General features: G+C 36.4%; 1 protein-coding gene across 1 annotated transcript; it reads left to right on the forward strand.

Annotated features, from left to right (window-relative positions):
- The first annotated feature begins 8,677 nt into the window (after positions 1–8,677).
- sec11a (SEC11 homolog A, signal peptidase complex subunit) lies at positions 8,678–16,702 on the forward strand. The gene is made up of 6 exons (XM_057845883.1): positions 8,678–8,855; positions 11,471–11,580; positions 11,716–11,865; positions 11,937–12,056; positions 16,202–16,259; positions 16,337–16,702. Exons 1-6 carry the CDS (start codon positions 8,805–8,807, stop codon positions 16,385–16,387), a joined length of 540 nt encoding a protein of 179 aa, XP_057701866.1. The 5' UTR covers positions 8,678–8,804; the 3' UTR covers positions 16,388–16,702.
- The last annotated feature ends 4,064 nt before the right edge of the window (positions 16,703–20,766 follow it).

The raw sequence follows: 20,766 nt of genomic DNA on the forward strand, positions 1-20,766 counted from the left end.
AATGTTGTGAAAATATTTTATAAAGGTTGAAAAGTTACCTAGTGTTGCTTTAAAACTCAAAATTTTATAAAGTTTACTATTTTAACTATTAAATGAGTTAGGAATAGTCAAAATAGCAAAAAATTTAAGACAACACGAGAATTTGAGTATTGTCTACTTAAAAATCTTAAGTTAGCATGACTTGACAAGTTTGACAAGTTTTATGTTCTACAGTAAAGTGGCAAATGCAATGTATGTGTCCAAATATATACTGGCATATACTGTATATACTCTGCCAATGAGGTCTCGAAACATGGTGGCTGTCATGGTGGCGCTCTGGACAGTAAAAAACGGGGAGCAAATGGAGGCCGCTAATGCTATGGGTGGCTTTCACCAAGCATTTGTACAGTAATTATTATTATTGTTTTTCCCATTGTTATGGATGTAATGGATTAGTTTACATTATTGTACATCATCGATTTCAGATTGTTGCGACCAAACAGGATACAGCTGTGGTGCTATATCTCAGCTGCTACTGATACTATACTATACTATACTACAGTATACTATTCTACAGAATACTATTCTACAGAATACTATACTATACTATACTATACTATACTATACTATACTATACTATACTATACTATACTATACTATACTATACTATACTAATGCAACTGGACCGGCTTTATAAGGGAAATGGAGTCAGTCCTCACAATTTTCTGAGAAGTACAGACATCCACACCATCAGTGGTCTCTGTAATTTTGTGTTTGTGTTCAGATTGCCAGACTACTGAATGACTGACTCTCTGTGAGTGTGTTGAAATAAAAACATTCAGAGTTGAGTCCAGAATCCACGAAATGAAAACATACTTTCTCCTCCTTCTTTGTGTTGTATGCCCTTTTTTTAGATTTACTTTGTTGGTGGTTGTGTAATTGGCGATCACAGCAAGGTAGTGAAAATACACCCATTGCACTGCATTCAGTGCAAAGAAAAAAAATACTTCTTATTCATTAAAAACATTTTTTGTGGGTGTTTGTTTGTTTATGCCAATTACCAAACATGTTTCACCACTTTTCTAAGCGCTCAGTTGAGGCTAGCGTTTCAGTGTTGGAAAATCATCTGATATAAAGCATATGAGACATGGAGTGCATGTGTTTATTATGTATTTGAATCGTGACAGTAATTTTAATGGTGTGTAAAAACATGACAAACCGACTGTAAAATTCTGTTTGTCGTTCAAACAGCAAGCGGCAGCCCGTTGCAGGACTAACAGAGGTTACATCCTAAACACATATGAAATTAGCCGAGATTAGATTCATAATTCATGGCTGCATGAACAATACATCACTGGCAATATGTGGCTTTAACTGTTTAAATGGACCTCGATAAAGTTGAGCAGTTCTTTTTACCTGATATCCTCATCATCATCGTTGAAGCCTCCTGCTCCTAAATACTATGTCAAAAATGTTTCTTCAATTTTAACCGCACATTTTTACCCAAAAAATGCACTGATTGACTGATGACTAATTCAAGCATTAACTCCTTTGCGGCCTTAACAAAGTTATTACATTGTAATAAATTGCTAATAACACTGCACTTGCCTTTATAAAATCTTTAAATGCAGTGTAAAAGTTTGTAAATGCAGTCCCAAGTCAAAGTGTCACTCTTTATGATTTAGGCTTAAAGTATACAATTTTAAAAGAACAAAAAATCAACTTCTTGGAATTTTGACATATTAAAGAATTCCTGATTACTTGATCACCTTGTTTTTGCAAAAGAATGACAGATGGGAATCATTTAAGTTAGAAGAACCGATTATTGAATAACTCCTGTTAAATGTAAATGCGTAGTAATCAAGCTCAATTATAGTATAATGCTGAGTAAATAATCAATAATGAATGAATAATAATGAGCAAAACCAACAACAACAACAACAACCAAAATATTAAAAAACAAAAACAAAACTATTTAATCAGAAATGAAAGGACAAGCGATTATATATCACTAAAATGTGGAGGGGAAAAGAGCATAATAACAAGTGGTATGTACAGTGCCTTGCAAAAGTATTCGGCCCCCTTGAACCTTGCAACCTTTCGCCACATTTCAGGCTTCAAACATAAAGATATAAAATTTTAATTTTTTGTCAAGAATCAACAACAAGTGGGACACAATCGTGAAGTGGAACAAAATTTATTGGATAATTTAAACTTTTTTAACAAATAAAAAACTGAAAAGTGGGGCGTGCAATATTATTCGGCCCCCTTGCGTTAATACTTTGTAGTGTCACCTTTTGCTCCAATTACAGCTGACCGATGATGATAAATAGAATCCACCTGTGTGTAATCAAGTCTCCGTATAAATGCACCTGCTCTGTGATAGTCTCAGGGTTCTGTTTAAAGTGCAGAGAGCATTATGAAAACCAAGGAACACACCAGGCAGGTCCGAGATACTATTGTGGAGAAGTTTAAAGCCGGATTTGGATACAAAAAGATTTCCCAAGCTTTAAACATCTTAAGGAGCACTGTGCAAGCCATCATATTGAAATGGAAGGAGCATCAGACCACTGCAAATCTACTAAGACCTGGCCGTCCTTCCAAACTTTCTTCTCAAACAAGGAGAAAACTGATCAGAGATGCAGCCAAGAGGCTGATGATCACTCTGGATGAACTGCAGAGATCTACAGCTGAGGTGGGAGAGTCTGTCCATAGGACAACAATCAGTCGTACACTGCACAAATCTGGCCTTTATGGAAGAGTGGCAAGAAGAAAGCCATTTCTCAAAGATATCCATAAAAAGTCTCGTTTAAAGTTTGCCACAAGCCACCTGGGAGACACACCAAACATGTGGAAGAAGGTGCTCTGGTCAGATGAAACCAAAATTGAACTTTTTGGCCACAATGCAAAACGATATGTTTGGCGTAAAAGCAACACAGCTCATCACCCTGAACACACCATCCCCACTGTCAAACATGGTGGTGGCAGCATCATGGTTTGGGCCTGCTTTTCTTCAGCAGGGACAGGGAAGATGGTTAAAATTGACGGGAAGATGGATGCAGCCAAATACAGGAACATTCTGGAAGAAAACCTGTTGGTGTCTGCACAAGACCTGAGACTAGGACGGAGATTTATCTTCCAACAGGACAATGATCCAAAACATAAAGCCAAATCTACAATGGAATGGTTAAAAAATAAACGTATCCAGGTGTTAGAATGGCCAAGTCAAAGTCCAGACCTGAATCCAATCGAGAATCTGTGGAAAGAGCTGAAGACTGCTGTTCACAAACACTCTCCATCCAACCTCACTGAGCTCGAGCTGTTTTGCAAGGAAGAATGGGCAAGAATGTCAGTCTCTCGATGTGCAAAACTGATAGAAACATACCCCAAGCGACTTGCAGCTGTAATTGGAGCAAAAGGTGGCGCTACAAAGTATTAACGCAAGGGGGCCGAATAATATTGCACGCCCCACTTTTCAGTTTTTTATTTGTTAAAAAAGTTTAAATTATCCAATAAATTTTGTTCCACTTCACGATTGTGTCCCATTTGTTGTTGATTCTTGACAAAAAATTAAAATTATATATCTTTATGTTTGAAGCCTGAAATGTGGCGAAAGGTTGCAAGGTTCAAGGGGGCCGAATACTTTTGCAAGGCACTGTATATATATATATATACATATATATATGGCGGAAATAACTCTGGTGACTTCAAGTTTCGCTCTGAGACACTCAATTTGGCCAACTTTCAAAATTGTCCGATATGCATGTGTGATACATCATTGGAAAGCTTAAAATCTCAATTTCCTGGGGGAAGAAAAATTTTGAACAGGAGGGCATTATTAAAAAATAAATTAAAAAATTAAACAGCAAAACCCTAACTGGAGGCGAGAGCAGAATTAAAGACGCCATGATTTTAACAAGATATTATCGCGTACTTACCTTGTTTCGATCCAAAAACTCAATGTAGCATGTATCACCGAGTGTCAAGACACAGCTGTGAATGGCCACAACCGGAGTTTGGGGGGAATTTATGGGAGAAACATGTTGATATAACAAGGGTCGCGATGCAGAAATCGCAGACAACAAGGAGTGGTCGAGATTTTCTTTTTCATATACTGTATTTACCCTTTTAAACATTATTTTTCAATTTTTCTGTTTTTGGATCGATTATTTATCATCTAAAATATTGGGGAAAATGCAACAGTAACGAGAAAAATACAGTTATGCGATAGTTATGAGGTAGATATCTGTGACTTTTTTACGGACGGCAATCATTGTGATGTAATTTGTTTAAAAGTTTAAAATATGCGAGTGAATAATTTTTTTAAGGTTTTTTTTTTTTCAAAATAAATATTAGACATCAGTTAATGACTTGAAGCTAAAAATGACAGACATTTCGAATAATAAATACGATTACTTACCTTGTTTTTATGGCTAGGTTTGAACAAAAGTGGTTGCGCGACGTCTGTAAATGGGGGTTCCAGGGTAAAACGGACAAATTAAAAATAGTTTGGTGGCTTATTGCGCCATGAATCTGCTATGGCAGCATATAGACATATTGTTCTATCAAACACAACAGTTCTTCGGGCTTAAAATACAGCAGTTTATTTTAAAGAGGGGTGCAAGAGCAGAAACTGCTTTTTCAGCCTTGTCTGTGTTTTTCGCCATATATTTTATTTTCAACAGCAACACACACAATACAATAATCATTGTATTGCTCCAATGTACATGTCATCATCCAAAAGCCTTAGATTTGGTAGGGATGTTATAAATCATTTGTTTTTGCACTGTAAGTCTTTCAGTGCCATTGTGGTGATGTTTGAGAATCTATAGTAAGTGGTGTTACAGGGACGATCCTTGCTTGTTAACTTACAAACTTAACATGTTGGCTGATATGAGTGATGTCATGCACACTAATCCTGACATAAAGTATTTGTTCCTTTCTTTAAAGAAGACTTAAAATCTCTTTCACTTGTAACCGCTTCAACCCCCATAGAATTTAATAATGGACACATGTATTGTTTTGATTGGATGTACTGTTGTTTTTGTTTAAATAATGGCATGTGCTTTGTAAAACTCTTTGTTTAAAAAAAAAAAATGCGACTGTTATAAAAGAACTTGACTTTTGATTATGTGCTCTTTCCTGTGCACTGCAGCGCTGGAAAATATTAGATTCAAATGAGAACTAGACTTGTGAAAGAGAGACCCAAGAACTCAAAATGACCTATGTTACATTTGGTTGGCTCCAATGATGACATTCGCTACTTGTAGGGGGAAAAAACGGGTGAAAACTACCCATAACGTTAAGTAGCACGTTTTTTTTCTTCTTTTTTTTTTTTTAACTGAATCCGTACACTTCAAAATTCTTTCTTTTCTTAAAAGTAACCATGCTAAACGCAAATGTATGATGCATGAGTGAAACTAGATTAAGATAAAACATGCTTTAATGATGGGGAACGTCACATGTCTGATAAATAATGAAAAACAGCATAAGTTTGATTACAAACAAGGATATCAGTGGAGTCACCTCTATGTACTTCCTCCAGGAAATTACACCTCTGTATGACAACAAAAGAACATAAACGTGACCAGCTATATTTGCTTTTATTTTGTCAAACAGATCCCCCTTTATTAAACTGTCGTCATTTCTTATTTCACTTCTGTTTGAATGTTTGCTTTCTGATAAAAGTGTAATCATGATCACACACCTTAGTGTTTATTTTATCAGCTTCAGATTAAGAACGTTTATGTAAGGATTTACAATAGGTTTTTGCCTTATAAATTTCAATTTGGCAAAAAAAGAAAAGAAAAAAAGTACATCAAAAATTGAGTATTCAATAAAATTAAAATGCAGCCCTGCTTACCTTGCACATAACTTATTGCACTGCTCACAAACCGCTTTTCAAAAAAAAGCAGATAACAAAAGTTGTTAGTTGTTTAATTTCACACTTGGTGGCTCAACGCAAATAAATTAAGCTTTTTATTTTTTATATTTTTAAGAAGTGTGGATCGCTTGTGGTTGAACCTAGAATGAAGTTTTAATTCAGGAAGTTGACCTTCCCTTTGCTAGCTATCGAAATACTGTACTATAGTTCTGGCACTACTTAGTATAAACGGATTTGCAGGGATTTCCAAATTTGACATGTTACTTAGGTGTTTGCTAACACACATTTACACACATCGTTGGGTAAACAAAACCAGTTATAACCCCTTGAGCAATAGATATTTGAGCACAAATGAAAGACAATTATAAATAGTATGCACAGGTATACAATTTTTATCCTCTGTGAAAAATGACTAGTATTGCTGCAGCTTATTGGGCTGTTGTGATTCTCTTCTTAGCGTGTTTTGTGTATTAAATACAACTGTATTAGTTTATGAGCATTTCCTTTTTAAAACCTTAGCATTGTGCACACAAAGTGGCATATGGAATTTTAGAAATGAACCCTTTCATGGACAGTGTCCACTGCAGCGGAAATCTATTGCCGTCAATAGCAGCCATAGATATGTGCGGTCACAATTTTTTTTTCAAATAAAATTACCAGTGCAAAATCCACAGGGGCAGGGCTGTCAACAGACTTGCAGGGGCCCAGGGACAAGAGACCATAATAGGGCTACCCCACCACACCACACCCCTGCCACTGGCTTGTCACGACAACATACGCAGTATTTTAAATGCTTTGCAAGCAATGACAGTGTAAATTTTCAAATCATTTTATTTGAGATTGACAGTTAAATCTAACAGACCGTAATGTGATGTGTCACAATACAAACAAAAAAAACAAGGCTACAATACAATACAACTGAGAGTGGTATGCCTACCTGCTAAGCAACAAAACCGTATAACTAAACATCCTGCGCCTGCCCCCTCCACATCCCTGGGGTTATCAAGCCCTCAAACAGTGATGCGCCTGGATTCTTTGACAGCAAAGTCATTTATAACATCAGTGAAATCCAGTTTTTCAGCAAGCTCAAGTTCAATGGAGACTCTCCATTAAGCACTAATACGGTATTAGCGTTTGTTATAATACACAGTGGGTTGTAAACCCAAGATAAATCCAGCTGCCAGACCCGAGTCTGTTCAGCCTCGCGCACCTGCTCCCCACAGACTAACATACAGTATATCCCTGATCTTCCATCACCTTCTCTCTCCTCTGCTCAACGCGAGCAGCATGTCTTTTCATACCGCCACTCAATAGGCTATAAGCGGCCGGTGACGGACTCAAATCGGGCTTTGGTCACGGTGATCGTAAATGTAAACGTTTGAAAACTTTTTTCACTTTTTTCACTTTTTCTTTTTTCTTTTCTTTTCTTTTCTTTTCTGCGCACCCAATTTATGATGACTCGCCATCTTTAGAGCTTATAACAATGACAGATTTTAATTTGCCGCTTCAGGGCACGTACGTAGTGTGGCCTTGAGGGCGCGAGAGCAGGGTCAAACCATTCTCTGCTAAGACGGGGGGGCAATGTGCAAAAAAAGGAAAAATATATATTTGAAATATTTAAAAAGTTTAAGTTTTAAGTATATATCGAGTAGAACATAATATTTAATCACATAATGATTTAAATAAAAAAATGTGTAACGTGTAAAATAAATTAAGGGTCATTCGGGGGCCCCTATCCGGGACAACATACCCGGTCCCCCCCCCCCCCCCCCGTCGACGGGCTTGCGCTTGGGGCACACTTAGAATTATTTCTTTGTTAGTCTTTTTTCCAAATTCATTGAAAATTTTTTTTTTTGTTTAAATTTTTGAAAATGTGCTTTATATTTTGTACTATAATTTTATTGTTATTATGGCCTACTATAATTTTATTGTTATTATGGCCTTTTTCAATTAGTGTTATTTAAATCTTTTTTTATTTGTTAATATTTAAATAATGGATTTTTCCCCCTCCAAAATGGATCCTTAGATTTATTTAAAATTATTCACAGATGGATTTTTTTCCTTCAAAATGGATCCTTAAATTTATTTAATATTATTCACAGACTAAAAAAAAAAGGAACAGGAAAAAGAAAGACAGAATTGCCCATTTCAAAATACATGCGGGCAAGACTAACACTTCAATTGAATGTTCAATGGATTATTCTTCGGTGGGCCGCAACTGGCTACTGGGCCGCAGGTTTGAGACCAATATCCTATATGAATGTACTGTATTTAAAACATGTAAGAAACACTATTGTGTATAAAAGGGTTCAAATGAAACGACAAGAAAGAAAGAAAAAAAAGGAAAATATTTGAAAAAGTCGAATCAGCCCGGTATCTTAAATCAAACTAATAATAGATTTAATAACGAACGATAGTTTTGTCACAAATGTCTTTTTTTTTTTTTCCTTTAACGACAACATGATAAACAGAACAAACAAAATACAAACCAAAAACAGTCAGAAGAACAATCAACAATACCCACCAAAAAATACAAGAAAATAAACACAAATATGCCAGGTGGTATAAATATTCCAAACATTGCACATAAGGGAAAAAAGATCAATACAGTAAGCAATTATTCACAAAAAAAAAATTTGCTTTTCTCGAACATTAATTATTTTCACTGCTTTCAGATTCTTTGACTTTGTTTTTTAACAGATTTGTGTAGCGTACAGTTTTGTTTTGTTTTTTCCACAAATGTCATGCTCACCCTCGTATCCTAAAGTGACAACTCGACCCTGCGCTTGTGAGTGGGCGGGACTTCCGGTTGTCGCGCGCACCCGGAAGACGAAGACAGGATGCGAGGTCTTCAACTGCCGGACACATCATCCATATGCTCGCCTCCAAACACGTTTTCATGTGAATTTCGGTGTTTTTGACGCTCTTATCATTTGCCACAATGTTATCGTTTGATTGCCTCGACGAGGTGCGTCGCATGAACAAGAGGCAGGTGGGTGCAATGGCGTCATTTTGACTCTTTGTGCTGGGAGAGGGAGCCCTTTGGGCTAATGCTTGCTAGCCATGGACAACACGGGAAGAAAAAAAACTACAATACACCTCGATGTGGTTCAGAAGGGTCAGATTAAATATCCAATAGGGATTGTGCAAATGAGCTAGGTACTACTCTAAATTAGTTTAAATTTTTCGGGGGATCAAGGGAGATTCCAAACCCCCCCCCCCCCCCCCCCCCCCCGCGGTCATGATCACAATGTGTGTAAAACTTAAATTTGCCACAGACTATGATGTGGCTCTTTTCATCCTTGAGTTTATCACTAGTGACAAAGTCATTTAAATTCACAACAAAAGGATGAAAAAGCCATACGATTGGATTTCTATCATCATCAATGGCACTGAGAGAGTTAAAAACAATAGAGCTCGGGTAGCTACATGCCGTTTTGTGTTGTGGGCATAATTACATGTTTCCTACACTCTGTCTCTTGTTTATCACTGTAAACGGTGGTAATGCATAGATGAGCTGTGATAGGATTTATCAGTAGTTTGTAGTGAACATGAGTGCAAATGTAAACAACTCCCCCACGAGTGCACAACTAATATTTGAGACTTCTGTGCTTTCAGCAACAGAACCACAAAAAAAAAAAAAAAAAAATTGTTGTTCGGTTTTGACTGAAATGAACTATAGAATTAAGCCTTGGTCTCCAATGTGAAAGCAGTCAGGCTTCTCAGGTTGTACTCATTTGAGCTACGTGTCATTAAAATGTATGACACAACAGTCATCTCAAGCACGAGAGGATGAATGGGCAAAACAAGTCAGTGGTGAAATTAAGATCCTTAATTACCATAATTTTTGCAGTACCATAATTTTTGCAGTACAAGTCTCATCATCCAAAAAATGCACGATGTAGAGGGAAAAAAAACTATATAAGTTATATAGCATATGTTGGTGTTGTCCCAATACAGAACTTCTACTTATGATCTGATTTTTTCCGAGCTATCTTTTGCCAATACTGACCGATGCCTATATTTTTAGGCAATTAAAAATAATGCAGACAAATATTGCAACCAATTTTATATATATCCTTTTTAATTTTGGTCACAAAATTAACTATTTTCACAGTCATTGATTTTCTAAAGAGGAGTTGTCCAACACAGCCGTCACATTTGATTTATCGAGCCGAACACGTAAATACTGAATCCAATCTTGTGACCAAATCTGATAATGTTCAATATTCCAAAAATAGCCATATCAAGCACCAATACCGATCCGGAGTATAGGACTATACTAAACTGTTACACTCTGGAATAAAAATCAAATTTTTGGAGGGAATTTTATTTTATCGGAGAACAGGAACAAACATTATATATAATAGTAATTACAACAAAATGGAGATTAAAAAGTTAAATAGGCCTCTGTTATGCTAACATTAACAGTTATTCAGATAACTTAAACCTAAAAAACATAACTCTCCAGTATGACTTCTGAACAACTCTGCCAACTTGGAAGGAGAGGACACACCTGGTGCGACCATTGCTTGCCTGTCAGTGTAGAAAGAAAAAACAACGCCTCAAAAAGTGCAGCTCATAGTCCCAAAAATATATACTTCATGGTTGCACCACAGCAATTGATAATCCACTGAGTGAGCCATAAAATGCTACATCACTAGGGCTGCAGCTATCGATTATTTTAGGAGTCGATTACTCTATCAGTTACTTAGTTTGAATAATCTAGTAATCTGATTAGAAACATTTAATGCGTTGCAGAATCAATTTTATGAGATGTAAAACAAAGGCTTGCTAAAATTGCACTTCCTAAAGAGCATGAAATACGAATACAAAATAAAATTCCTCCGTGTTTCTTCAAACGATGCAGAATTGCATTTTCATTTAAAAATGAATTAAAGTACATGAGCTTACCCTGAAACAGTATAAAAATAAATACATGAAGATCGAAGTTGGCTAACTTGCATAGAAAATGTCTGCTAGCTTAAATGCTATAAAATGCTAACCTTTTTAAAAAAAATTTTTTTTTTAACAATGCTCTTAACAAATCGTTCAAACGCATTTTCAGAAATTACGGCTATAAATACCTATAAACTAAATTACGAATGTATTAAAAAAAAACATCAGCTAAAACAAACACTTGCCAAATGTTGGTCTTAACAGGGAGCAGCTGGATTCAGCCATGTTAAATGAGTTATGTCACATTCACTTTTGCTACTAGAGGGCAGTGTATCCACCCAAATCAATAAAACTAAATGCAAACACTTTCAAAATAAACCAGTACAATGTCACTGTAAACAAATACTCGAAGCAGCAAAATTTGATTCAAAGCTTTTCTCTAATCAAATTACTTGAGTAACGTTTAATCGTTGCAGCACCACACATCACATTTACTTTGCTTTCAAAAGGAATACAACACACTTTGAAAAAGAGTGAAACTTTATTTGGATTCAACCTGGATATGGAACATGTTCAAACATTTTAGGCATTTATTTGTGTATTTGCTCCATTTAAAATAAGACATGAAAGGTATTGAATGCTGTCAGTCCTGCAGTTTTACATTTTTTAAATAACCCATAGATAATTAACTGTGCTTGTATGTTGCAGCTTTATTACCAGGTGCTGAACTTTGGCATGATAGTTTCCTCTGCTTTGATGATCTGGAAAGGTCTCATGGTGGTCACTGGCAGTGAGAGTCCCATCGTTGTGGTTCTCAGGTAATTTTGAAAAACAATGTATTTAAGTTGAATTTAAAAGAAATGATTTAAAAGGAAACATTGTGCATATGGCTAACCTTATCTCATCCCTGACGAAAGGCTAGTTTGAAACACTCTCTGTCCGGCTGATTTCAGTGGCAGCATGGAGCCAGCATTCCACAGAGGAGACCTCCTCTTCCTCACCAACCGGGTGGAGGATCCCATCCGAGTGGGAGAAATCGTTGTCTTCAGGATAGAAGGCCGAGAGATCCCAATAGTACACAGAGTGATAAAAGTTCATGAAAAGTACGACTCTTTTGCATTTGAAGATGAATGGAATGCGGGGATTGAAGTCATAGGTGTATTTCTGTTCTCAGGGAAAATGGAGACATTAAGTTCTTGACCAAAGGCGACAATAATGCAGTGGATGACCGAGGTCTGTACAAGCCGGGACAACACTGGCTGGTGAAGAAGGACGTGGTGGGACGAGCGCGGGGGTAACTAATTCTCAACACATCAGCTCTTCACTTGCAAGGTCAACAACACCAAAAGTCAATTTGAGTCCTTAACTAGATTTGGGGATTGGGTCCTGTGATCCTCAATAGTTCATTTCCTTCGAATGAGGGTTGGATTAATGGTAGGAACGCTGTTTGCCCACATGCATGAGAAGCAAATCAAGGGTAGCCAACATTTTCTTTACGTCATAGATACACCACTCGATGAGGCTGACTTTGTTGGCTTATTCCTGTCAACCTCTTAAAAGCCCATCATGATTGCATCTCGACTGGGGCTTCTTAAGAGATCTCGACAGGGTTAAGAGTCACGACCTTTTTTTTTTTGGATAAATCAAGCAAGTATTATTTCGGTTATTAATTATTGACCAAATAAACAGATTTTTCGAAAGGAAAACAGTAAATATTCAGTTTTTTAATATTTCTTTTACATTAATTTTTTTTTTTTTTTTTTGATAATAAAACTCAGAAAGGAGAAAACAGTTTTTTAAAAATCAATTTAATTGAAAAAAAAGGTAAAGATATAATTTCTGCCATCTTGATCTGTCATCTAGGACTACATTTTTTTATTATCAAAATCTTACTTTAGCAAGGAGAAAAAAAGTCAATGCACATGACTTACTTCCCGGGGCCACACAAAATGATGTGACAGGCCGGATTTTGCCCCTGGCCCTGTGCTATACCTGGAGCAAAAGAGAAAATACCAACTAACTTTTACTTTGAAGTCATGTTAATCCATATGAACCAAAAAAAGACGAGAAACATGCAGATATTGACTAACTGCACACCGAAAGCAAAATTCTTTGCCAAAACCGTATATTCGAAACACCAGGCTGAAAAATACACATGCATATAATTAGATTTTTATTTGAATTTAAAAACCGACCGTGCAGCCCGGCCGTTGAATCGGATCTTACCAAATGCGCTACTGCCCTCCAGTGGCCAGTTTTATTGCTTTAAAATGGATTTTCAGCTTTGTGCTTTGTAGCTCAGTTGAATCAGAACTAGAGCAGGGCGGTAAAGCGAAAATTTACCGTTACCAAAATTCTTCACGATGACAGATGTAATTTTGACCTTGTCGGTAAATTCGGTAATTTAATAAAACAAGAAAATACAGTCTTTTCATCCCGCTTTGATTCTGTTGTTCGGCTATGTTCATTCCCCTTTAAGAAAGCAGACAGTGTGCTTGTGTATGTAGTCACGTGGTTTTCAGGAAGCCAAACAAACAAAAGCTCGGTAGGCTAACGCTAGCGGCTAACGCTATAAGTAAACAGGGATGGAGTCGGGCTTAAGTTAGCTTCGCCAAACTTTCACCTGACATTACGTAAACTCTTGGCGGGTTCCAGACGGGCTTTCACCAGCTGTCCTCCCTGATTCTCACGATTTCAGGAGAGGATGCTTTCAGTGCTCTCTTCTGGTAGCCAAGCCACAGGCTAACACTAGCGGCTAACGGTACAAATGAAAGTGATGGAGTCGGATAGCGGCTCTAACCTTGTCGAAACGGCTGAAATTGAGTGGACTGGGCACGGACTTTGTGTAGCAATCATTATGTCGCGTTATTTGGTATCTCTGTGTGATTTCTCTGAAAGCTTTCATGATGGTAAAGCACTCAGCATAAAGTGTAATCCAACAGTGAAGCCTATATATAATATGACAGTTTAATGGCCACAGCTATTTTTCTGTATGTGTTTGCTTTATTTTGCCATCATAAAATCTTAAATGTTTCATAGGCATCAGAGCAATACAGCTTTAATCTGGTTGTGTCTGTGTAGGGGGTGCATGTATTAAAAAATATTCTGGAAAAAAAACCCTGAAACCTTGACGTAAACACTTGTGTTGAATAATTATGTCACAGCAGCCATTACCAATAAGTTGTCTAAAATGTACTGTTAAAGCTGCAAGTCATTTGTGTAGGGCTGCAACTATCGAATATTTTAGTTGTCGATTAATCGATGGACTAGTTAGTTCGAATAATCGAGTAATCGGATAAGGAACATGAAAAATTAAAATACCTGAGCTGAGTCTCAAACGGTATTTTTTTTTTTTTTTTTTTTTTTTTTTTATGAGGATCTATGTACAACAAAAGAACAATTGGCTAACTTACATAGAAAAAGTCCACTGGCTTAAATGCTATAAAATGCAAAAAGTTTTTGTTTTTTTTTTTTGTTTTTTTTTTTTACAATGCTCTTAACAAATGGCTCGGACACATATTCCCACAAAAAACAGCTAAATATACCTATAAACTAAATTCTGAATGCATTAAAAAAAATTAGCTAAAACAAAAAACTTAACTCACGCTGGTCTTAACAGGGAGCAGTTGGATTCAGCCATGTAAAAAGAGGCAGACCAGAGGACAGAGTATCCACCCTAATCAATCAAACTAAATGCAAACACTTTCAAAATAAACCATTACAATGCCGCTTTAATTAAACGAATACTCGAAGCAACAAAATTTGATTCGAATATTTTTTTTCTAATCGAATACTCGAGTTAATCGATTAATCGTTGCAGCACTACATTTGTGTTAGAATGACATGTTTGCACAGTCCTCATATTGATTTTTATAATGTTGTACATTTTTCAAGTCATACAAGCTGTTGTAAATGTTCACACTAGAATTCTTAGTGTTTACAAGATTTTTTTAATACTTAATGTTTAGCCTGCATGTGCAATTGTTAAATTGAAAGCTGGTAAATAAATTTAACGAAAAATGGTTTATTTGTATTCCATGCATTGATTCAAATTTTCAAATTATATAACAGTCCGCTTGGGCAAATTTATTGTTATCAAGGTAAATCTGCTCAATTTATCGTGATACGTACTTAAGGCCATATCGCCCAGCCCTAATCAGAACCCAGAGATGTCTATTATGAAAAAAAAGCTTAATAGACGTATAAATACGTCCTTGGGACACTGAAACAATTAAAAATAGAACATTTATACGTTATTGGGAGCAAATGGGTTAAAAATATCTGATGTTTCATTGACAAAAGTGTCATACACATATAAAATATTTTTTGTAAATTGGAACTGATGGTGTTAAATGTGAGATATATTACAGAGTTGAAAATGTATTATACCATCGTGAAATATTTGCCACCCGTCAAAAGGTTCCTGCCCCCCTCTCGCTACCCCAGAAATATTTTTCGTCATCATAGCATTCTGTACGCTGGACGTAGACACACGTCACTGCCTAAGAAACCTATATAAATGTGCTTTCTTGGAAGTTTGGGACACTCGAAAAATGAATCTCACGCCTCAAATTACCAAGCTAAATTAGGTCTCGATATACGTTTGCTTGGAACTGTACTTCACAACAACAACAACAACAACAACAAAAAACTATTTCGTTCTCGACTAAACTAATAAAGCTCTTTACATGACTACTACAATCTGTCTTGCTCCTTAAAACAAGAGTCAGTGTTTTCTTGTGCAACAAGTGGAATCGAGCAAGAGCCATGCGACTGGGCCGAGTTCAGGCGGCGACGAAGCCGAAGCGAAGTTGCCCCCAGCCAGATTAAACGGCAACTGGCAGAGGAGATGTGAAGTCGCAAGAAAAAGAGGAAGTGGTCGTGCCGCGTACAAACTTGTACTAAACCACAAGAAATGTATGCATTTAAATACTATTTGTATACTGTCCACTTGATTAAACTCCAAACAGGCACGGGCTCAAATGCACTGTACTCGATGTTATGCGGTACATCAATGGAAAGCAACTTCAGAACGAGCATGTTGTAGCGATAAAGCAAATCTTTTATTATTTTCCTTCATTTAATCATTTACATATTTCCTTGACACCTCAAAATAACTTACCAAATACTAAACTCCGGACATGTTGGCGGTGTGCCAGTAGTGTTGCTTTTTTGCCATGTTTTGGTTATATCATTACAAGAGGACTACAGTTCTTCGCACTTTTCAGTGGTAAACATTCGGTCTTTTAACCGAAAACTGAAAATGCAATTTTAGCTATTTTCGGCCGATAGTTTTCGTGCCGAATTTTCGGTCACATGTCTACTTTCTACCAACAAATACCTCCCCCAAGTACAAGATTTTTTATGCCAAAAGATAGCTTTTACTGTACAGTATTTCATGTACTGTGAAGCTGACTCATGCTTTGCTTTTGTCTCAAGGTTTGTGCCATATATTGGAATTGTCACAATCCTAATGAACGACTACCCCAAGTTCAAAGTATGTTGCACAACTTAACCGCCTACTGAATGTACACATCACTGTGGCCTTCTAATATGTGCTTGCCTTGTTTGCAGTACGCCGTTCTCTTCATGCTGGGCCTCTTTGTGTTAGTCCATCGAGAGTGAAAATCTACGTCCAGGGACGAGAGAGAAAAATAAAGTCACGACGCCTTCAACACAGCTATTGAGTTCCACTCTGTCCAACTTTTCTTTTTGTACCATTTGTTTGAGCATTTTGTAGGAATGGGAATAGCTTTACAAATATTTTTGTGAGGGAACATGGCTATTATCAATAGTATTTTGAAGTGAAGCGTTCTTAAACACGGTTTAGGCACTGTTTTTTTTGTTCTTGTCTACTTATTGTGTTTGAAAAAAACAGATGTGAAGTATTTTATGACAACTAAATATGATCGTTATTAAATATGGAATCTGGTTACCATCCATTACGCCTTTTTCTTGTCACTGGAAAATGGGAATGTCCTTAATATCTGATATTTTTTGGTAGAATTAAAAGATTTTCCTGATCGGTCACATTTTGTAAAATTCAATACAAAATATTGCTCTATAGATAAGCACATAACTTGTTTAAATTTCAATTGTAATTCTTAAATTTGATTTTTTGTTTTGTTTTGTACCTGTTCCGTTTGTTTGGGAAGATCTTTAACCCTTTATAGAGAAAGTGGCATTTTTTGGTAATATTTTTGTTGTTGACATTTTTAAGACCTTTAACCCTTTAGCGCAAGTGACTTTTTGGTCATTTAAAAATATTTTGTTTTTTTAAAAATATGAACAAAATGAATACAGGTATGTTTATAAATGCATACAGTGTAAATAAAAGCTACCGTATTTGAAATTCAGATCAAAACAAATGCACACTTGACAGCGCAGAGTAACATTAAAGTTGATTTGTTTTTTTGTTTAATTCCATCCTATATGGCCTACTGCACGCTGTTGATGGCGGTAGAAGACTGCCTGTAAATGCTCGTGTTTCAATGCCATTGACGATGCTTGACATCCAATTTATTTTTGACTGGCAGGCAGCGAGTTAAATGAATGGCCATGAGGGGTTTAAAAAAGAATTTTTGTTTGAAGGTGTTAAGATGCCTTAAAAGTTTTTTTTTTTTTTTTTTTTTTTGGAGTGGGCGGGGGGATAACAGCATTTGATCATCTTCCATGAGGTGACAGTTTATCATGTCTCAATATCTGCTTTGACATCTTTACATGACGCCATTTTATTTGATTCCCAATATTTGCTTTTGATTTGAGGTCCTTGAGTTTTCACTAAAATTAATAAGCAGTTATCCCTTGCTCTGTTTTCTATTGTAATTTCTGCCTTATCCCCAAGCTTTAATAACATCATGCCAGATAACCTGGGGAATTTTGTCTCAAGTGACCTTCTACAAATAGTTTCTCCTCCTGCGCACCCCTTTTACACAACAGCATCATCACACATTCATTCAAGACTAATAACGACGATAAGCAGTCCACTGAAACTGTGAACTTGTCACCAAAGATGCTGATGCTTCCCACAGTCTTCTAATTGAGCTGACATTCAGCAATGTTTGTGTGTGTGTGTGTGTGTGAATGGCAAAGGTTATTCAAAGAGCAAGGTGGACAGCTGAAGCATGCTAGTTTATCGCCTCTAAAGCGACGCAAAGAGTCAGTGTGTGTCTCAGTAGCTTCTTGTGTCCTCAGTACACCGGCGTGCTGACGTGAACGGCATGTGATCTTGCGACCACTTGAATGTCGTGGGGTTCATTGTCATGGTTAGTCAAATACTCATGAGGAGCTGGATACAAATTAGCCAAGTCATGGATGTTGCCTGTTCGTAGACTGCATGGACTTCCAAATCTGAATAAAGAAATATGTTCAATACTGTAGTTTGTAGCGATGTGTAGTTTTCCTTTGGCATATGTTAGCTTGCTTAAATGAAGTACTGTAGAATACTGTTGTCACGATACTAAAAGTTTCATCTCAATATTGACACTCAAAAAAATACCCAATACTCCATAGCATTTTCAATATGAAATAAATAATGATTTTTTAAAAAAATTATGTTGCCTATTGCTCTTAAAGGAGTTTGTTAACCAATAAGCGTCCAAGTTTTGATACTTTAGCCATCAAATATAGCGGGATACAACATTTCAGTGTCGATACTAGTCCTGTTGATATTTTGTTTTTAGTTTTGGTTGGACATTGAGTCTGCTACCTAACCTACCCTACCTTACCCGCTCACCTACCCTAGCCTAGCCTACCCTACTGTTACCTTCCTCGCGTGACTCGTGAGGTGACAGGTGAGAAAGGATGACTGCTCTTGATGACTTTATAACTGGTGGCTTTATTGCTGCGCACACACATACGTCCGACTGCCTCAACGTAGCTAGACTCTTCCGCCTTCGGGCGCGCGCTCCCTTTTTCCCGCGCGCGCATGCGCACACACACCCGCCTGACGTCTCCCAGGCAACCCGTGCAACACTACCCTACCCTACCCTCTCAAAAAAATGAGAAACTTGAATGTTTGTCTAATTATAATTTGGGTGAACCCAGTTTTAGAGGTCCCCCCCCCCCCCCCCCCACTAAGTGGAGGTATGTCTCCAGAGATGAGTTTTATCCATATATTTTCGCATTTCGAGGTTAGCCTTGGGGTTTGGCTTTGACCCTGGATCCTCCTCTCTACAATTGCTTACTATTTCTTTAAAAGGGAAATAAGATACATATTTGTGCCTGTGCCAGTGCATAGTGTCCTAAGAGCCCACCCCCAAAAAAATTCCTCCTTCCTTAAACCCACCCGTTAGTATAATAAATAATAAAAATGGGAATTTAAAAAAATTTATTTTAATCTTTTTTTTTTTATTTTTTTATGTTTTGCAAGTTAGACCTGTTAAGAAACCGCTGACTGTGTTCTGTAAGTCCCACCTGTGGTTATGTGGGCAATTTCCCGTGCTGTGCAGAGTATAGCCTAAATAATTGTAAATTGTTGTCATAACATTTATACCTTGGATATTATGTGAAATTGAGACTTGTAAGCCCCACACCATGGAAAATGAACATTTGCGTGTTGTTTTCAGCACCATTTTCTGCGTATGTTCCGGGACCTGTACCCATCTCGTCATCCTTGCACTGTCATATGTACTTTGCGTTCCGGCACCTTATGATTTACAAATTAAGCACTGCCTATAATGAAAAAATAAATACATTAAAAAGAAGTTTAGCTAAACTTCACATTTTAAGTAAGCCAATTTCACTTCAATTTTCAAGTTTTAATAGTACACTAAAAAAGTAAGTAAACTAGGCTTTATTTAAATAAACATAATAATTTGCTCCAAAGTAAACTATAGCAGCAGATTGCATAAAGAATTGAGCTAAACCATAGGCGGATTTTAAGGGGGGGCCAAGCCCCCGCGGTGGCCTAAAAGTGTCATTGCATGTAATTGACTTTCCTATATATAAAAATTGTAAAGCAATAAAACTGCAACAAAAATGAATGAAATGAACAACAACAACAAAATTATAATGGGTCAAAATAATTTTTTGAACAGATTATGTGACTAGCACCTTAGACGGTCATTTGCTTTGCATATAATTTTCATTAAAAAAATAATTATAAGGGGACTGTAAAAAATATATTAAATATTTATTATATATAAAATATAATATTATATATATATTTTTTTTACCGAAGCAACTTTTTGAGGGATTGAATGATTGAGACACAAATGTCCCACCCTTAAAATGGCCCAAACACAAAAATGATTGCTTCATTCAAAGAAAACTTTTTCAATGAAAAATGAAGTGTTCAAATGCAAATATTTCAATCTCAAATATTTTTTCGCATTCAAAAACTTTTTCTATGATTATTTTTCTTTTTTTGATTGAAGTGATTTTTCTTTTTAAAAATATATTCATTTAAGCAACTTATTTTTTGATTGAATTATGAAGACAAAAATGTCCTAGCCAAAATGTGGCCCAACACAAATCAACATTACTTCAATCAAAAAAAGTTGCTTCAATAAAAAAAAAAAGAAAAAAAAAAGACTTCAATCAAAAAAACAAAAATTTTCAAATTTATTTTTACATTCACATTTTTATTTTTTTATTGAAGGGATTTTTTTTTTAGATTTGTGTCTTTATTATTCAATCAACCTCCATATGGCTCCGCTCAGGGGATACAATTTTCGACGGCGGCAACTACATTGGCACGCCACCGGCAGGCGTACCATACTCAATGGATAACGATCTTGGCCAAAAGTATTGCCTAAGCAGCCTGATTTAAAATTCCCCTCAAGAATGATGGGAAACAAAAAACGCTCATTGTCAACTTATTATTATAAATATTCTTGTAAGTTAATTTTATTGCTGACACTGCGATCGGGGTCATCAACATGTTGTGCCCCCCCTGCCCCAAAAGTCAAACCCCGCCTATGAGCTAAACACCATGACTGACTGCTCAGTTGCAATATTACCGTGATAAAAATATATTCCGAATACTCAAAATAACAAGTTAC

The sequence above is a fragment of the Corythoichthys intestinalis genome, chromosome 1 (assembly GCF_030265065.1).
Source record: "Corythoichthys intestinalis isolate RoL2023-P3 chromosome 1, ASM3026506v1, whole genome shotgun sequence".
Taxonomy (NCBI): domain Eukaryota; kingdom Metazoa; phylum Chordata; class Actinopteri; order Syngnathiformes; family Syngnathidae; genus Corythoichthys; species Corythoichthys intestinalis.

Coding starts and splice junctions, on each gene's coding strand:
- sec11a (XM_057845883.1), top strand. CDS start 8,805: ATGTTATCGTTTGATTGCCTCGACGAGGTGCGTCGCATGAACAAGAGG. Junction 8,856..11,470: donor GTCGCATGAACAAGAGGCAG/GTGGGTGCAATG, acceptor TGTATGTTGCAG/CTTTATTACCAGGTGCTGAA. Junction 12,057..16,201: donor GTGGTGGGACGAGCGCGGGG/GTAACTAATTCT, acceptor TTTTGTCTCAAG/GTTTGTGCCATATATTGGAA.